Below are 14,870 nucleotides of genomic sequence, written 5' to 3' on the forward strand. Positions count from 1 at the left end.
AAAGATACATATGGAAGTACCTGCATAAGAGAACATGTGGGGCTTTTTAAAGGAAGGGATCTATATCTAACCTCATTTCTATTTGTCAGCATAGGATATTTTTCAACATTCCTGCAGAAATCTCACATAGGTAGTCATTAATAGGCTTACCTATGGGTAAAATCTTCTCCAAAGAATGAGAAATCTAAGAAGAATCTCTATTTAAGGACAGTGCAAATCAGCAAAGTAAGATTACTGAGTACAATACTAACAGAACCCATATGTTTTTCTCCTAGATTCTGACTTAGTCTGTAAAAAAAAAAAACAAAAAAACAAATAAAAACCTGATTTAACCATATTTGTGACACTCCCTGATTCCCTGATTCTCTGCAACTTTGTGGGAGTTTCTAGACTGGGGACTGCCTGTACCGGAAATAGATCTCAAATTGGACCTTCCCTTCTTTCCCAAATAGGGAAGAAGAACTACTTAGTCTAACTTACCTCATTACTTATCCTGGAGAGGCGACTTACAGGCAGAACATAGCTGAGAACCGGGATGTAAACCCCAGAGAGCTCGGGGCTAAATAAATGACACCCATCCAAGAACCACCAAACTGTACCCAAGGGTCCCTGTGGGCTACATGTTGACTAAGAAAACCACACGTTTATTATATATTTCTTTTTTTTATTAACACATTAAAATCAGTTAGAAACTACGTTTTAATCTGTTCCAAGCCTCATTTGGGAGTCTTGTGGACTGCATGCCTGACATCTTTTCCTTAGGGTATTAACTATATTATGGCAAAGTACTATAATGAACTTTAAGAATGGTGATAGTCATCAAGAAAAAGTTGAATTGTGTGCTGTGGGCTGTATTTAAGAGGGCAAGGAAATAGTTGATACATGTGAAAAATATTTTTCTCTGAAATGGTTAAAAAATGGTTAAGACCCTTTTTTTAAAGGGTCTTAGTGGAACACTTTTGTCTTAAGTGGAACACTTTCTGTCCAGATATTAAATTAGCAAGATGGCTCAATGGGGTTTGAATCTTGCAAGATGAGTGAGAAGGGAAAAAAAAAAGATTGCCTTGTTTAGGGGTTGTTATAATATATAGGGAGATGCTAGGCTTTTTCCTGAAATGGTTTTTGTAGATCTGTGCAGGTATTCTTTTCTAATTGGGAAGGTGTACTGGATTGTATGGGTCTGGGAATAGTAGCCTATGGAAATGTGAGAACCATTTGTTTGAAAGCAGCCTTGGAGGTAGAAGATTTGAGTTCAAATACCACTTCTGATGATTGCTCCCAGTGTGACTGTGGACAAGTTACTGGGTTAGCCAGCCTCTGGGGCTCCTATGGCTCTTACGTCCCTAAGTCTATTATTCTCTAGGTCTTGCAAGAAGTATCACCTTTCTTTTTTTTCCTTCTGGGAAAAATGCATATCTCTTGTTTCAAAGCAACTTAAGAGTTTTTTTTTTCAACAAGATGAGTACAACATGTGATGTTATAGTGTGGAGGAACATTTTCATTTTTCTTGGATTTTGCAATACATACTGTAGGACCAGAGACAAGGAAAATCATCCTTTACCAAGTAAGATTTAAGTAAGTATCAAGAGAAAATAAAATAGGACTATAGGCAAGACAATATATAAAGATCAAAACATTAAAGGGAAAGTTGAATTGTAGGAAAGTAAAGTTAGAGATTTATTTGGTCCCTAATATTTAATGCATAATATTAGAAAAAGCTGAAACAAAAAAAATCTGCTACTGTGGGTGAGTGAAGGAAAGCCTTTATTATGCTTCTGTCTTCGAGAAGTGGGTACAACTTGCCTTAGTAGCACATGAGCACTGCTTCAGTGGTTGAATCGACTTTTAAATAGTAAGATCCATACTCCACCCATCAGGGCTAGGATTGGTCTAGTTCATCAGAGTTACACTCTTCTTGAACTGCCCATCCCATGTTCATCCATGTTTTGTTAACTCCTCCCACTTCATGGGTCCATGGGTTAAAAAATGGCAGCTATCTCTCCCCTCATAGTGTGTCAGTTAATATTTAATAAGTTTGTTAAGCAAGCACAGTGGAGAAAAGCCTTTGCCCTGTCGAAGCCCCGTCCTTGACCCCAATGGGTTGCAACTGGTTTAGCCACCAGGGCACTTTCTTAAGGAACTAGTTGTTTTCGGAATGTTTGGGGCACTTTCTGATTGGTTGAGGGGCTATCCACAAGATCTTGGAAATCTCAGAATCCCCTTGTTCTGTGGGGGAAGCCTAACTCCTAACTAATCCTTTCTCACAAGAATAAAAGCATCTGACTGCTATACATTGTAAATTGATGATTGATTGCTTTAATAAATAATAGCTGCCATTTATATAGTGCCTGCAGTGTACCAGGTACTGTGCTAAGCTTTGTACAAATATTATCTCATTTGATCCTCACAACAACTCTGAGAGGCAGGTGCTATTATTATTTCCATTTTACCGATGAAGAAACTGAAGCAAACAGGTTAAGTGACTTGCCCAGAGTCATACAGCTACTAAGTGTCTGAGATCGGATTTGAGCTCCAGTCTTTCTCTCCAGCCCCAACCCTATCCACTCTGCCAACCTAGCTGACCTAGGCTGACTTGGTCTTAAAGACAGCTTTCTCTGAAGTGAGTTCTTATTGCCTCTGTAAGAATGTTATTTACTGTTCTTTAATATGCTTCTTTGTAATGTATTGAATTCCACATTACTCTGTGTGTGTGTGTGTGTGTGTAATTTGTTGATAAGCAAACCAACTGAAGACTGCTTTGCAGCCCTCATTAAGATAATGAGAAATATGAACATAACATGAAATAATTGTGTGACTCGTGGTTGAACAGAGTTATTCTATTCCAGGAGTTTTAGGAATCACCTCAGTGTGCTGGAGTTAATCTGGGAGGGTGTATAGGAGAATTTTTTAAATTGGAAGGTGTAATTGGGGAAAGGGGAGGGAGAGGTCATACATTCATAGGATGTAGATTTTTAGAGCTGTCAGACTCCTGTATTTTCATCCAAACCCCCTTACTTCTGAGTAAGGCAGAACAACGGTTAGAGCCCACAACCTGTGATTGCTATTTGGTGTGTCAGTGCTAGCTAGCCATTCCTTCAGTAGGAATGTAAATACCTACTATTTACTGGGAGTTAAGCTAGATGGGTGGAGGAATAAGGTCAAGTGTGGGTGTGAGATTCTGTTTCCAAAACAAGCAGCCTTTTCCCAGCCTTAATATTACAAAGACAGATTTAAACTGGAAACATATTCTAGAGATAGTATTGAATGTTCTTCTGGCAGGTTTCCCCTTTTTCTAGTATGTGCAAACCAAATTGTTACACAGGAATTTATCATCTTGGGGAATAACCTTAATTTTAAATTCCCAGTTCCAATTTTCTGAGGATTTTAGAGGTAGGGCTGATAGCGTGAGGATAGCGGTGTGGAAGAAGAAATGGGCCTAACAGAAATAAGCAGTGTCATTGGAGAATAAGCAGTTTTCCTAGGCAGAAGGGCTTGAACAGTTGGTAGCGATGTTTAGACTTGATGTGGCAGGCAAAGTGAACCATGGAAAGCCTCTAAGTACAACATGACTTATTGAAAGTGACATTTTATGAAGATTAGTCCGGCAGCCCCTCTGCAGGATGCTTTAGAGGGGAAAAGGTGAATCAGGGTTTTCAGCCAGGAAGCTGATTCAATAATCTGGGTATAAAATGTTGAGAGCGTGGAATAGGAATGGTGTCTGTGACTATGGAGAAATAAGAAGAAAATGTAAGACCTTGTGACTGATTAGATTTAGATTTGGAAGGCTGAGGAAGAAACCTAGAAAGGTGCTCAGCCTGGTGACTAAACACTGCTGATTAAGAAGTGCCTGAAGCTGCTCTGGTCAGGTCCCTGGCCCATGTCATTTCTGCCTCTGATTGTTTTGTAAATCTACCAAACTCTCCCCTCCCAAGCTTTCTTTGTGGACCTTAGCTTGTTATGCAAAACTATTTACCTGGTGAAACTGTGAGATCTCCACTCCTCCCACTTGCAGCCTAGTTATTTCTCTCTACATGCATAGTACCTTATATAATATAATAATATACAATGTTAATAATAATATATTAATAATAATTATAATATAATATAATATACCTTCATATCCTATATAAATCCTGTTCCCAGCCCCCTCCTGGGGTACTAGCACCTGCTGTGAGGTACCCCAAGCTGCAGTTTAATTGACCTCATTAAAGACTTCAATTTTGGGGGCAGCTAGGTGGAAGTGGATAGAGCTCTGGCCTTGGAGTCAGGAGGACCTGAGTTCAAATGCGGCCTCAGACACTTAACACTTACTAGCTGTGTGATCCAAAGCAAAAAACAACAAAAAATCCCAGAAAAGTTAAAAAAAAGGTTTTTTGTTATATTGTTTCCATTTAAAATTCAAATTGACACTGGGAAGCCATTAGATTGTGCCCCAAACAATGTGAGCTTGGGAATGATCTGTGAACACCATCATATTATTCTAATATAAAAGATTTGTGCTCTGAGGTTGGTACTTTTACCCCAAATTATGACTCTATTTGCCCTCTCTTTTGTAGACTGGTTTGCCTAGTCCAGTGGGGGTGATGGTTCTAGGTTAGATGGATTCTCTATCTGGTTAAAGTGATGGTCAAGCTTGGACTCTGTTGACTCTAGGTTCTTCAAGGAGAGCCAGATCCCAAATGATCAGAGTGCTGCTTGAGATCAGCAGAGGCATTGGTCTTTTCTTCCTGAGAAACCCCTTAGAATAGCAGCAGGCTTCTGGTGGGTGGGCTTTGTCCATGGTCCTGTTGGATATTCTTCAGGTCTTCAGGGTACACAGTACTCTGTATAGGAACTTGGCACATAGTAGTACTTAGTAAAATGCTTATTTCCTTCCTTCCTCTTGGCAGGGGAGTGCCAAGCAATTTCTCTCCAACTTTAGGAACTTTTCCCCATTTCATGTATACAGGTATATCAACATATATATACATACACATATTCTGGGTACTCATTCTGACCAAGTGGTTTTGGTATATAGGGATTTGAACATTCTTAATAGGTAAGGATTGTATACATCTCCTTATACATAATCATAGGTGTATATGGGCCCACCCACAAAGTGAGTGTATATGTGTTTCATATCTCCCCACAACTTTTGTAGCTAAACTTCTGAGAAGTCAGTTTACAATATGTATCACCACTTTCTCTCCTCTTACTTTGTTCTTAATCCCTTCCAGTCTGTCTTCTGACCTTATTATTCCACTGAAATGGTTCTTTTTTTTTTTTCAACCAAAGACAAGGTTTATTAGAACATCACTCATATTGGGCAGACTCTTAAGGAGTCTGAATGGAGCCCTTTTCTCAGTCCTCATTCTCCTTGACCCTTTTTTAGCCTAGGATTCTGTTAGTCACTCCTCTTTGATACCCTTTCTTCTTGGTTTTAGGGACCTCGTTCTCTCTTGTTCTCCTCCAGCCTGTCCGAGTCTTCTCTGTCTTCTTTATCCGATTTTCCTCCAGATCACACCCTCTAGCCACAGGTGTCCCTCAGGGTCTGTCCTCGACTCTCTTCTCTTCTCCCTCTATACTACTTCACTTGGTAATCGCATCAGCTCCCACAGATTTAATTAAGGTCTCTATGCTGATGATTCTTCAGTTTACCTATCCTGCCCCAGTCTCTCTGCTGACCTCCATTCTCACATCTCCAACTATCTTTCAGACATCTTAAGATGTCCAATGAACACTTAAACTAAACATGTCCAAAATGGAGTTCATCTTTTCCCCTAAACTCTCCCCTCCTCCTACTTTCTCTTTTACTTTTGAGGGCATCACCATCTTCCCAGCTCCTTGGGCTCACAGGCTAGTCTTCTTAGAATCCTCATGATCTCTCACTCCCCCCCCCCCCCCCGCCTCCATATCCAAGCCCTATGTCAAGGCCCATCAATTTCATCTTTGCAACATCACTCAAATAAGCCCTCCTCCTCTGAGACAGCCACCATTCTGGTACAGAGCCTCATCCCCTCATCCCTGGACTATTAACAATAACCACTGGTGGGACTGTCTGCCTCAAGTCTCTATCCATTACAATCCATTCTCCTTTCAACCACCAAAGAGATTTTCCTCAAACATAGGTCTGATCATATCACCCTCCTGTTCAACTCAGATGGCTCCCTATCGTTCCAGGATCTGTCTGGCATCAGAGTCCTTCATAACCCAGTCTCTACCCTCTACCCCCTTGGCCCTTCCAGTCTTCTTATACCAAATGCCCTGCCACATACTCTTTGATCCAGTGACACTGGAGTCTTTTCTGTTCCATGAACAAGACACTCCACCTCTCATCTCTGGGTGTTTTTTCTGACTGTCTCTGATGCCTGGAATGCTCTCCCTTCCTCATCTCCACCTACTGCCTTCCCAGGCTTCCTTCAAACTCCATCTAGAATTCTTTTTTTTTTTACAGGAAGCCTTTCCAAAACCTCTCTTTAATTCTAGTACCTTCCTTTTGCTAGTGATTTCCTATTTATCCTGCATATAGCTTGTTTGTATATGTTTGTTTGCATGTTGTTTCCCCTATTAGATTGTTAACTCCTTGGGGAAGGAATATCTTTGTCTCTTTTTGTATCCATAGCACTTAGCACAATGTGTGGTACATAGAAGGTGCTCAATAAATGTTTCTTAATTGATTTTGCATAATGTTATATATGCAATAGATGCCCAGTATTAATTGAACAATGAGTGAATGAAGGTTGGTAGCTAGTCTTTGTATTTCTAAAGCAGTGAGCACTCAAGTCTGTGATTGCTCTTTTAGGCATTTAACTTCCTTTGTAAATTCTGTAAATTTGTAAATTACATTCCAGACATGAACAGGGTCCTTATTTGTATCTAAAGAAATCTAGGGATGTTAAAATGCATTTCTCCCCTGTTAGTGTGATAGCTGTCTGGTCTTGTTAGTGAATCCCAAAATGTACTTTTGGTCTATAGAAGGGACTTTTCTTTGAGTCATGGGCCCCTTCGATTGACTGGTGAAGCTTGTGGACCCTTTCTCACAATAAGGTTTTGAAATGCACAAAATAAAACACATAGGATCACAAAGGAAACCAATTATGTTGAGATATAGTTATCAAAATATATTTTATAAAATTTCAGACCCCTTGAAGCATTCTTATACTTTGAAGGTCATTTTCCTCCACTTCTTCTTATCCTGTGCCCTCAGTGTTTTTCCATTTTGCAGAGAAGTCAAATGGCAAAGGTCACACAGCTTGGCTTTACCACATAAAGAAACCAAGATTTCTAAGTTCTGTCTTCATTCATTCCACAACTATTTAGTGAGCATCTGCTATGGATAATTTCTCTACCGTGTCTCAACCATGGACTGTGGGTAATCAAACTATTCCTTGCAGATGATTGCCTATTCTGTGCAGAACAGGCTGCTTAGGACCAAGGGAGTCAGCATTTTGATATGACTGGGCCCTCTCCCTCATGGAGCTCATTCTGGTAGGAAGATATGATACAAATCGTTATATAAAGTGACTACATGATAAGTGCTTATTGTTGGCTTACTTCGCTAGCTCCATGACCTCCTCACTGTGGGTATTCATTGGATCTGCCAATCACAGCCTGTGTTGCCTTCTTGTGCTATGCAGCAGAATGTTCCCATGAGCACTCCAGGCCTTGGGGATGGGGGAAGGTCCGGTCTACTCTGTGTTACAAGGGCTTTCCCTAGATCTCTTGGCATCTCATGTTTATCATATCAGTGGAGCACTTGACTGGTGCATTATGTTGTGTTTATCAGTGGAGCACATGACTTATGTGTTGATTAGTCCTTACTCTAATGATTTGACTTGCATTTCTGATCATACATTTTTCTGATACCCTTTGGGAGGCTTATTCTCTATAATTCCTTGTTGGCAGCACAGTATGTTGCTATCAAATGCCCGCCCACATGAAACAGTGGCAAGAACCACTATCTTTCAAGTCAGGGGATCTGGGTTCAAATGTTGAGCAAGTCTTAATCTCTCTGAGCCTCCAGGTATAAAATGTGTGGGACTGAGCTCAGTGCAGTGGTCTTTGAGGTCCTGTCAAGCCCTAAGTCTATGATACTGTGGTCCTATGACCATGGACTTCTCTGTTGCCCTTTAAGTGACTCTCAGCTTTAATTCTGTTCTATGACTTGCAGCCATATAGCATCACTACAAGAATATTGAAATAAAAAAAAAAAAACTGGAGCCTTTGTTTTGAGGAGAACCCTGTGGTCATTAAAATGAACACTATACAATTTTCCAAGGGAAAATCAGCCCACTTGCTGTATCCTGTTCATTTCTGGGCCAGTACATTGGAGTCAGAGGACCTTGGCTCAGATCCAGCCTCTGACACTCTCTGTGATCCTTAACCTCTTTTGGCCTCGATTTCCTTAACTGTGAAATGGGGATAATAATACTTGTAGCACTTCACAGGGTTGTTGTAGGATTTACATGCAATCATGTACAGAAAGTACCTCAAAATGCTTTATAAATATAGTGTTGCCCTTGGCTGCCATATCCCATCTTATAATCAGTTTCAAATGTAATTTTTGGTGACATTACTTGGTGGTCTAGTACCTTATGAGGCTGTGCAGTAGAGGAGTGTTGGATTTGGGGACAGGAAGACCTGAGCAAGAATCCAGCCTCAGATGCCGACCGGCTGTGATCCTGGGCAAGTCACTTAAGCCTCTCTCAGCACCGGTTTCTTCATCTGTAAAAATCAGGGTAATAGCAACTATTTCCCAGGGTTGTTATGAAGATAAGCTGGGATGACATGTATAAAGTGCTTGGTAAACCTTAAAACGCTCTGTAAGTGCTACCCTCTTCTAGCTTCTTCTGGAAAGTGTTCAGACATGTAGTCCTGAGGCTTCTATATAGTCTGTAAGTCTTTGACCTCTCTTGTTTTTTATGCTAAAACTATGTTTTCCAAAATATTTTTTGATACTGTACCCTATGACCACCTTTACTTTGACGGATAAGTTTTTAATCTGGAAAATCTTATTGCATTCTTGGAATTTCTCTACCTTTTCATCCTGAGGTGTAGTGTCCTCCAGTATGTAAGAAAGAGCACTGAATAGAGATTCAGAGTACTCCTGGGTTTCATTCCTAATTCAGCCACTTAAAGTCCTTATGACTTTGGTTAGGCTAGAAGCTTTCCAGGCCTCAGTTCCCTCATCTCTAAAACAAGGGGGTTGGCATTGGATTGGCAAAGATAACCAACAAGGAAAAGGATAAATATGGGCCTGTGGAAAAATAGACACATTAATCTACAACTGGTCTAACCATTCTGGAAAGCGGTTTAGAATTATTCCCCAAAAGTCACTAAACTAGGAATCAAAGAGATCAAAAGAGATCAGAAAAGAGGAAAAATGTCAAAGTGTGTATGTATACATACACCTAAACATACATACATATATACAAAAGTGTATAAATTTACCTGTTTCTGTGTGTGTGTTTGTTTTGTGACATACATACATACGCTCTTAACTGGTTGTCGATAAATAATAAATGAATGAATAAAGAGATTTGTCTGGGTTAGTGTGAAGAATACTTAAAAGGTTACCTGGATAGTGGTACCTTAGGTAATAGTCCTAATGTGTAGTAATGAGGATGATAACAGGGTAGTGGCAGCGCGGGCAGGGAGGAAGAGGCATCTGTGGGAGAGTTGTTAAAGAATTAGAGTTAACAGAAGCTGGCAACTGTTTGGAAAAATAACAAGTGCTTTGAATATGGCAGCTGATGGAGTTGATACAGAGAAATGAGAAGGATGAGCAATGGTCTTGTTTTTGGAAGCAGGGGAGATAATCTCAGTTTTGGACAAGTTTAGTTTTGAGATGTCAGTGAGAGGTAAAGGTGTACTTGGGGATACTGGCCTGGAAACTAGATTTGGGACTCAGCAGTGCTGAGATGATAGTTAAAGTTTTGATTCTGAGATTACCTATGAAAAGTATAGGAAATGAAGAAAATGCAGAAGAAATGGCCCCACCTTTTGAAAGAGTAATTTCTAGAATGGATGAAGCTTAGTTCTCTATTTTAGTTTGATGTTTTGAAGTAGATAGGTAGGAAATGTGAAGAACCATTCCACATAAGAATTCATGCTTTCATTGTGATTATTTGCTGGAATTCATTTGAAATCATGCCATATGCATATCAGAATTGATTAGGGAGGTATAAAAGAATTACTCTGTCACAGAAAAGGTTAAGAATCCCTTGAGATTGTCCTCAAGTTCCCTTCTCACTCTGATTCTGTGATTAAATGGTGAAAGTATCTAGAATCTGTTAAAAAGCAAAAATGTCCGCCTTTACAATTATATACTAATAGACTCTCTGAGCTGTTTATCCAGCTGTATGTAGTAGTGTGGAAAATTTTGTATTTTTCATCCACTCTGTGTTTCCTGTGTGAATGTTTAGATTGACCTGTGAAAGGTGCCAGGTGACGTAGTGGCTAAAATGCTGGACTTCGAGTCAGGAGTACAAGTTCAAATTCTGCTTTAGATAATTATTAGCTGTTCAAGTCACTTAACTTCTCTTGTCCTCAGTTTCTTCATCTGTAAAATGGAGATAATAACACCTATACCCATCACAGGATTGTTGTGATGATCAAATGGGAGATAATCTTTGCAAACCTTAAAGCACTACATAAATGTTAGATGTTGTCACGGATCTTATTTAGGAGCCTTTGGCAAATATATTTCCTTGTTGGATTACTTGTTAAAATCAGAAGTTCACTAAGCAGAGTTTATCTCATCTCTTTTGAGGAACATAGCATGATTTAGGCATAAACGTGGGAGACAGTTTGTTGAAGGAGGGCTTTGAAAGTAGCAATCTACCAAATAAAATACTTTTTTACAGCCAACAGGATACACAGTGGGATCTCATATGTTCTATACTATTGAGTCAGTTGTGTGACTGATTGTAAAAGTCGTAGCTGCTGCCAACTATCATTTGCAAAAGCCTGTTTATTCCTTTTGTATACCATAAGGATGTCTTCTATATGTATGTGGATTGTAATAGAAGTTGTAGTGATGGGAAAAAGAGATATTTGAGCTGCAAGCTATCATGGCATTTTGTGTCACTTTTTTTTGGTTATAGTAAGGTTTGAAGTTATTGTTTTTTCCAGAAGTGTTTAGTAGCCTCCTGTCTCTCTTGAGAACTGATTCCTCAGTGCCTTCAAAATTTTGTCACGCCTAGTATGGAATTTTTCTGTGTATTCTGTAGTACTATTTTAAATTCTTTATACAGCATATTTGGAATGAAGATGGTGGTGGTTTTATTATAATTTGTGGAGAAAAGAGTTTGTTATAAAAGTCTTTGCAGATCTTTTTTTCTTTCTTTATCTGTTATATTTCTAGTTTCACCTTTAAATGGCCTTTGAATTATTTTTAGTTGAGCTCTCTATATTTTCTTTAGATTTGTTGTTTTTTTCATCTTCATCATTGAGCTGTTTTGTAAGATAATACTACTCAGAATTTTCTATCTACTGTTCTCCTTTTTAAGATAATTACAAAGGAATTTATACTCCAAACTGATTTGCCTTTGGAATTCTGTGGGCTTTAGCAACTTAATTATTGGTCAAAAAGAGGTAACTTAGGAGACTATTGCAACTTTCCAGGTAGTGAGGGTGTTGGCACTGGGCATGGAAAGAAAGGGTACAGATTAAAGAGTTATAGGAGTTGGTAATTAATTGCAAGTGCCAATGAAGGAAAAGGATTTACTGATTATTTGAATGAAGGATTTTGAAGGACTGTGTATGTGTGTGTGTGTGTGTGTGCGCGCGCGCTCGTGCACGTGTTGCGTGTATGTATGTATTGGCAACATTACTGACGTTGGTCAGTCTCACAGGGCATTCCTCCCTAGAGGGTAGATCTATCCAGGAGACCAAATTAAAGAGCATTGTTAAATAACTAGAATTAGAACAAAGAGAGTTGGATATTCTTCAAGTATGTTTCCTCCAGATTCTGGTACAGTGAATTTTTCTTTGGCACTCTAAGGCTATCTGTGACTAAGTAGTCTATGCTGTCTGTGTCCCCTCTTATAGTCAGTAAACATTGACACCTACTCTTGGACTAGCTTTTTCTAGGCTCCAGACACCACCCTTCTGTTAGGAAAACATTATCGTGGGCGTGTTACCATAAAGTGGAAGAAAAAAAAGTGATAATCTATTCAGTCAGTTACATTCCATTCCAATAATACTTTTTCCATGTCTTGATTGAACTTTGAAAACTGATGTTCTTAATTTGTTATCTCTCAGCTTGTAGGGGACCTACAAACCGTATTTACAGTTCAGATTGGTATTTCCTTAAGGGGGGTTAGAGAAAAATTCAATCTCACTTATCTCTTAGAATTACTTATGCTATAATATATGTGTCTATATAATATATATACATATATATATACACAATGAAATAAATGTATAATAGTATACTTAATATAAATCCCAGTCAGGACACACTGCCCAGAATTCAATAACCCCAGATATGCCCTCTATATTAGGGTCTATTAGTAGGTGTGAGCACGTGTGCATGTGCACACACACACACACACACATGTTATTCTATCTTACATTTGGATAGTATTTATGACCTTCTTTCACAGACAATGTTACCTATATTGAGTTAAACAGGACAGTTATATTTATTTCCATTTTACAGATTAGGAATGGATTCTTAGAGGTGAATGTTAGATACCTGGTCTATCTCTACTAAATTTTAAGACCCTTAAAGAAGGGACTATGTGTTAAATTTGGCATTCCTAGAGTTTTAATTTCATTGATATTATCATGTACATTTTTTTATATCTTTTTTTATCCCCACAAAAGGTGGATGGAGCAGGTATGTTGTTATCAACATACAGATGAGGTCACAACACAAAACATTTTAGGGACTTGTCTGAGGCGAATGGCAGGGGTCAGCCCTGATTAAATTGGCTCTGTTACTTAATTGTTGCGTGACCCTGGGCAATTACTTAACCTGAGTACTCAACTATAAATTGTTGTTGTTATAACCTGTCTTTCAGCTCTTTGATTCTATGACTAACATAGATAGTAAAATTATTAGAACTCAGGTTACTTGATTTTCACCTGAGTATTTTCATTATACCAGACTGTTTCTGAGAGAATGATAAGTATATTCATGGTTCGAACACAGGCTTGATCACCAGGTCCCAGAATACTAAAACTTGAAGAAAGTCATTCCTTCTTTATATGCTGAAAGATGATCAAAAAAGCATCACCCAAAATACAAATGTGTAGTCTGTTTTAGGAATACTCTATCATTTTGCATAATCATTCTCTAACAAATTGTAAGGGAAAGTTACGGATGGTCAGGATAGTCAGCTAGTATTTATTAAGCACTCACTATGTGCCAGACACCAAAATACTTTTATAATAATGTATTAGGTACTAAAAAAAGATCAAGTTTCGTATCTTGGCATTCAAGGAACACCCCTGCCCACTCCTTCCCCCACCCCAGAGCAAAAATAGATGAGGCTGTTCTGGACAGTATCAGTATAGACTCATCCTCTTTTCTTGTCTCTACAGAACAATCCGGGTATGGCTGAAACGAGACAGTGGTCAGTACTGGCCCAGCATTTATCACACAATGGCATGTAAGTCAACTTTGTTGTTTGGGGTCTCCCGGTCCTCACAACGCTACAGGATTTGAGTGCTAGTGTCTCAAACGCTAACTAAGGGCTTTGGCATAAAATATGAAATTTCTTGGTTGTTCATTTACCTTTCTTATATACTTTTTAATTGATATCTGTCAAACTTAACTTGAAGCAACTGGAACTTAACTTCCTATTACTGAGCAACACAGTTGTTATAAAAATAGGGTCATTGTGTTTTCACACATTTTACTTAGTGTGTGATAGAATGTTAGAACTGGCAGGAACCATGGAATCGTGTAACACCTCTCCCCCTCTCATTTTATAGATGAGGGAACTCAGGCTCATTGAGGCTAAATCATTTAGTGAGGTTTTCAGAAATTAAAGAGGTTTAGTTGCGAAGTAAAACTTGGGGAATATGTCATTAATCATAGTAGGCCTAGAAGAGCCGATTCTCTTGCACATGCATGCTTTGATAGAAGAGTCCACATAACCTTTTTTTTTGGTGGTGGGGGTGGGGTAGGCGATGGGGTTAAATGACTTGCCCAGGGTCACACAGCTAGTAAGTGTCAAGTGTCTGAGGCTGCATTTGAACTCAGGTCTTCCTGAGTCCAGGGCTGGTACTCTATCTAGTGCACCATCTAGTTGCTCCGCACATAACCTTTTAATGAGGCCGTAAGCACAACTGAAAGTTGTTAGAGTGCTAAATGCTAGTCCTAATAGCGGTTGAATATAAAAAAATCTCCCAATTTGACAGGGCCCTGACAACCTAGGTAGTCAGTGTTGGAAATAGCCAGTCCATAGATGTCAAATGCTTTGTAGTTTTGGTTTTTAATTGAGGGCTCTTTTTGTGTGTGAAAACGTCTTTGTTTTTTGTATTTTTATATTTCGTAAACATAATAGTAGCTAATTCTTATATAAACCTTACTATGTGCCAGGCACTATACTAAGCACTTTACATTTATCTCCTTTGATTTTCCCAACAACACTTGGGAGGTAAGTGCTATTATTATCCCCATTTTACAGTTGGGGAAACTGAGGCAGGTTATGTGACTTGCACAGAATCACATAGCTAGTAAGTATTTGAGGCCAGTTTTGGACTCAGGTCATCCTGACTCTGGGCCTGGCACTCTATCCGCTGACCCACCTGTTCACAGTATTTCCAAGAATGAAGAAGGCTTCCCATATACATAAATGCATTTTTAATAAGAGTTCCTTGCCTGGTTTTAGATCTCGATGCTGATCTTGGTTGTACTGTAGATGTGACTTTAGTTA

The 14,870-nt window shown here is 39.0% G+C and overlaps 1 protein-coding gene across 2 annotated transcripts in view; it reads left to right on the top strand.

The window, feature by feature from the left end:
• The window catches only part of WDFY1 (WD repeat and FYVE domain containing 1), a 54,274-nt gene that overhangs the window by 11,749 nt on the left and 27,655 nt on the right, over positions 1-14,870 (top strand). For both annotated transcript variants that reach the window (XM_027873749.1, XM_027873750.1), the window contains exon 2: positions 13,531-13,598. In XM_027873749.1, the coding sequence (XP_027729550.1) occupies positions 13,531-13,598 (68 nt within the window). The remainder of the gene's footprint in view (positions 1-13,530; positions 13,599-14,870) is intronic.

This window comes from Vombatus ursinus, unplaced genomic scaffold, assembly GCF_900497805.2.
Source record: "Vombatus ursinus unplaced genomic scaffold, bare-nosed wombat genome assembly UNPS02014802.1, whole genome shotgun sequence".
NCBI lineage: Eukaryota > Metazoa > Chordata > Mammalia > Diprotodontia > Vombatidae > Vombatus > Vombatus ursinus.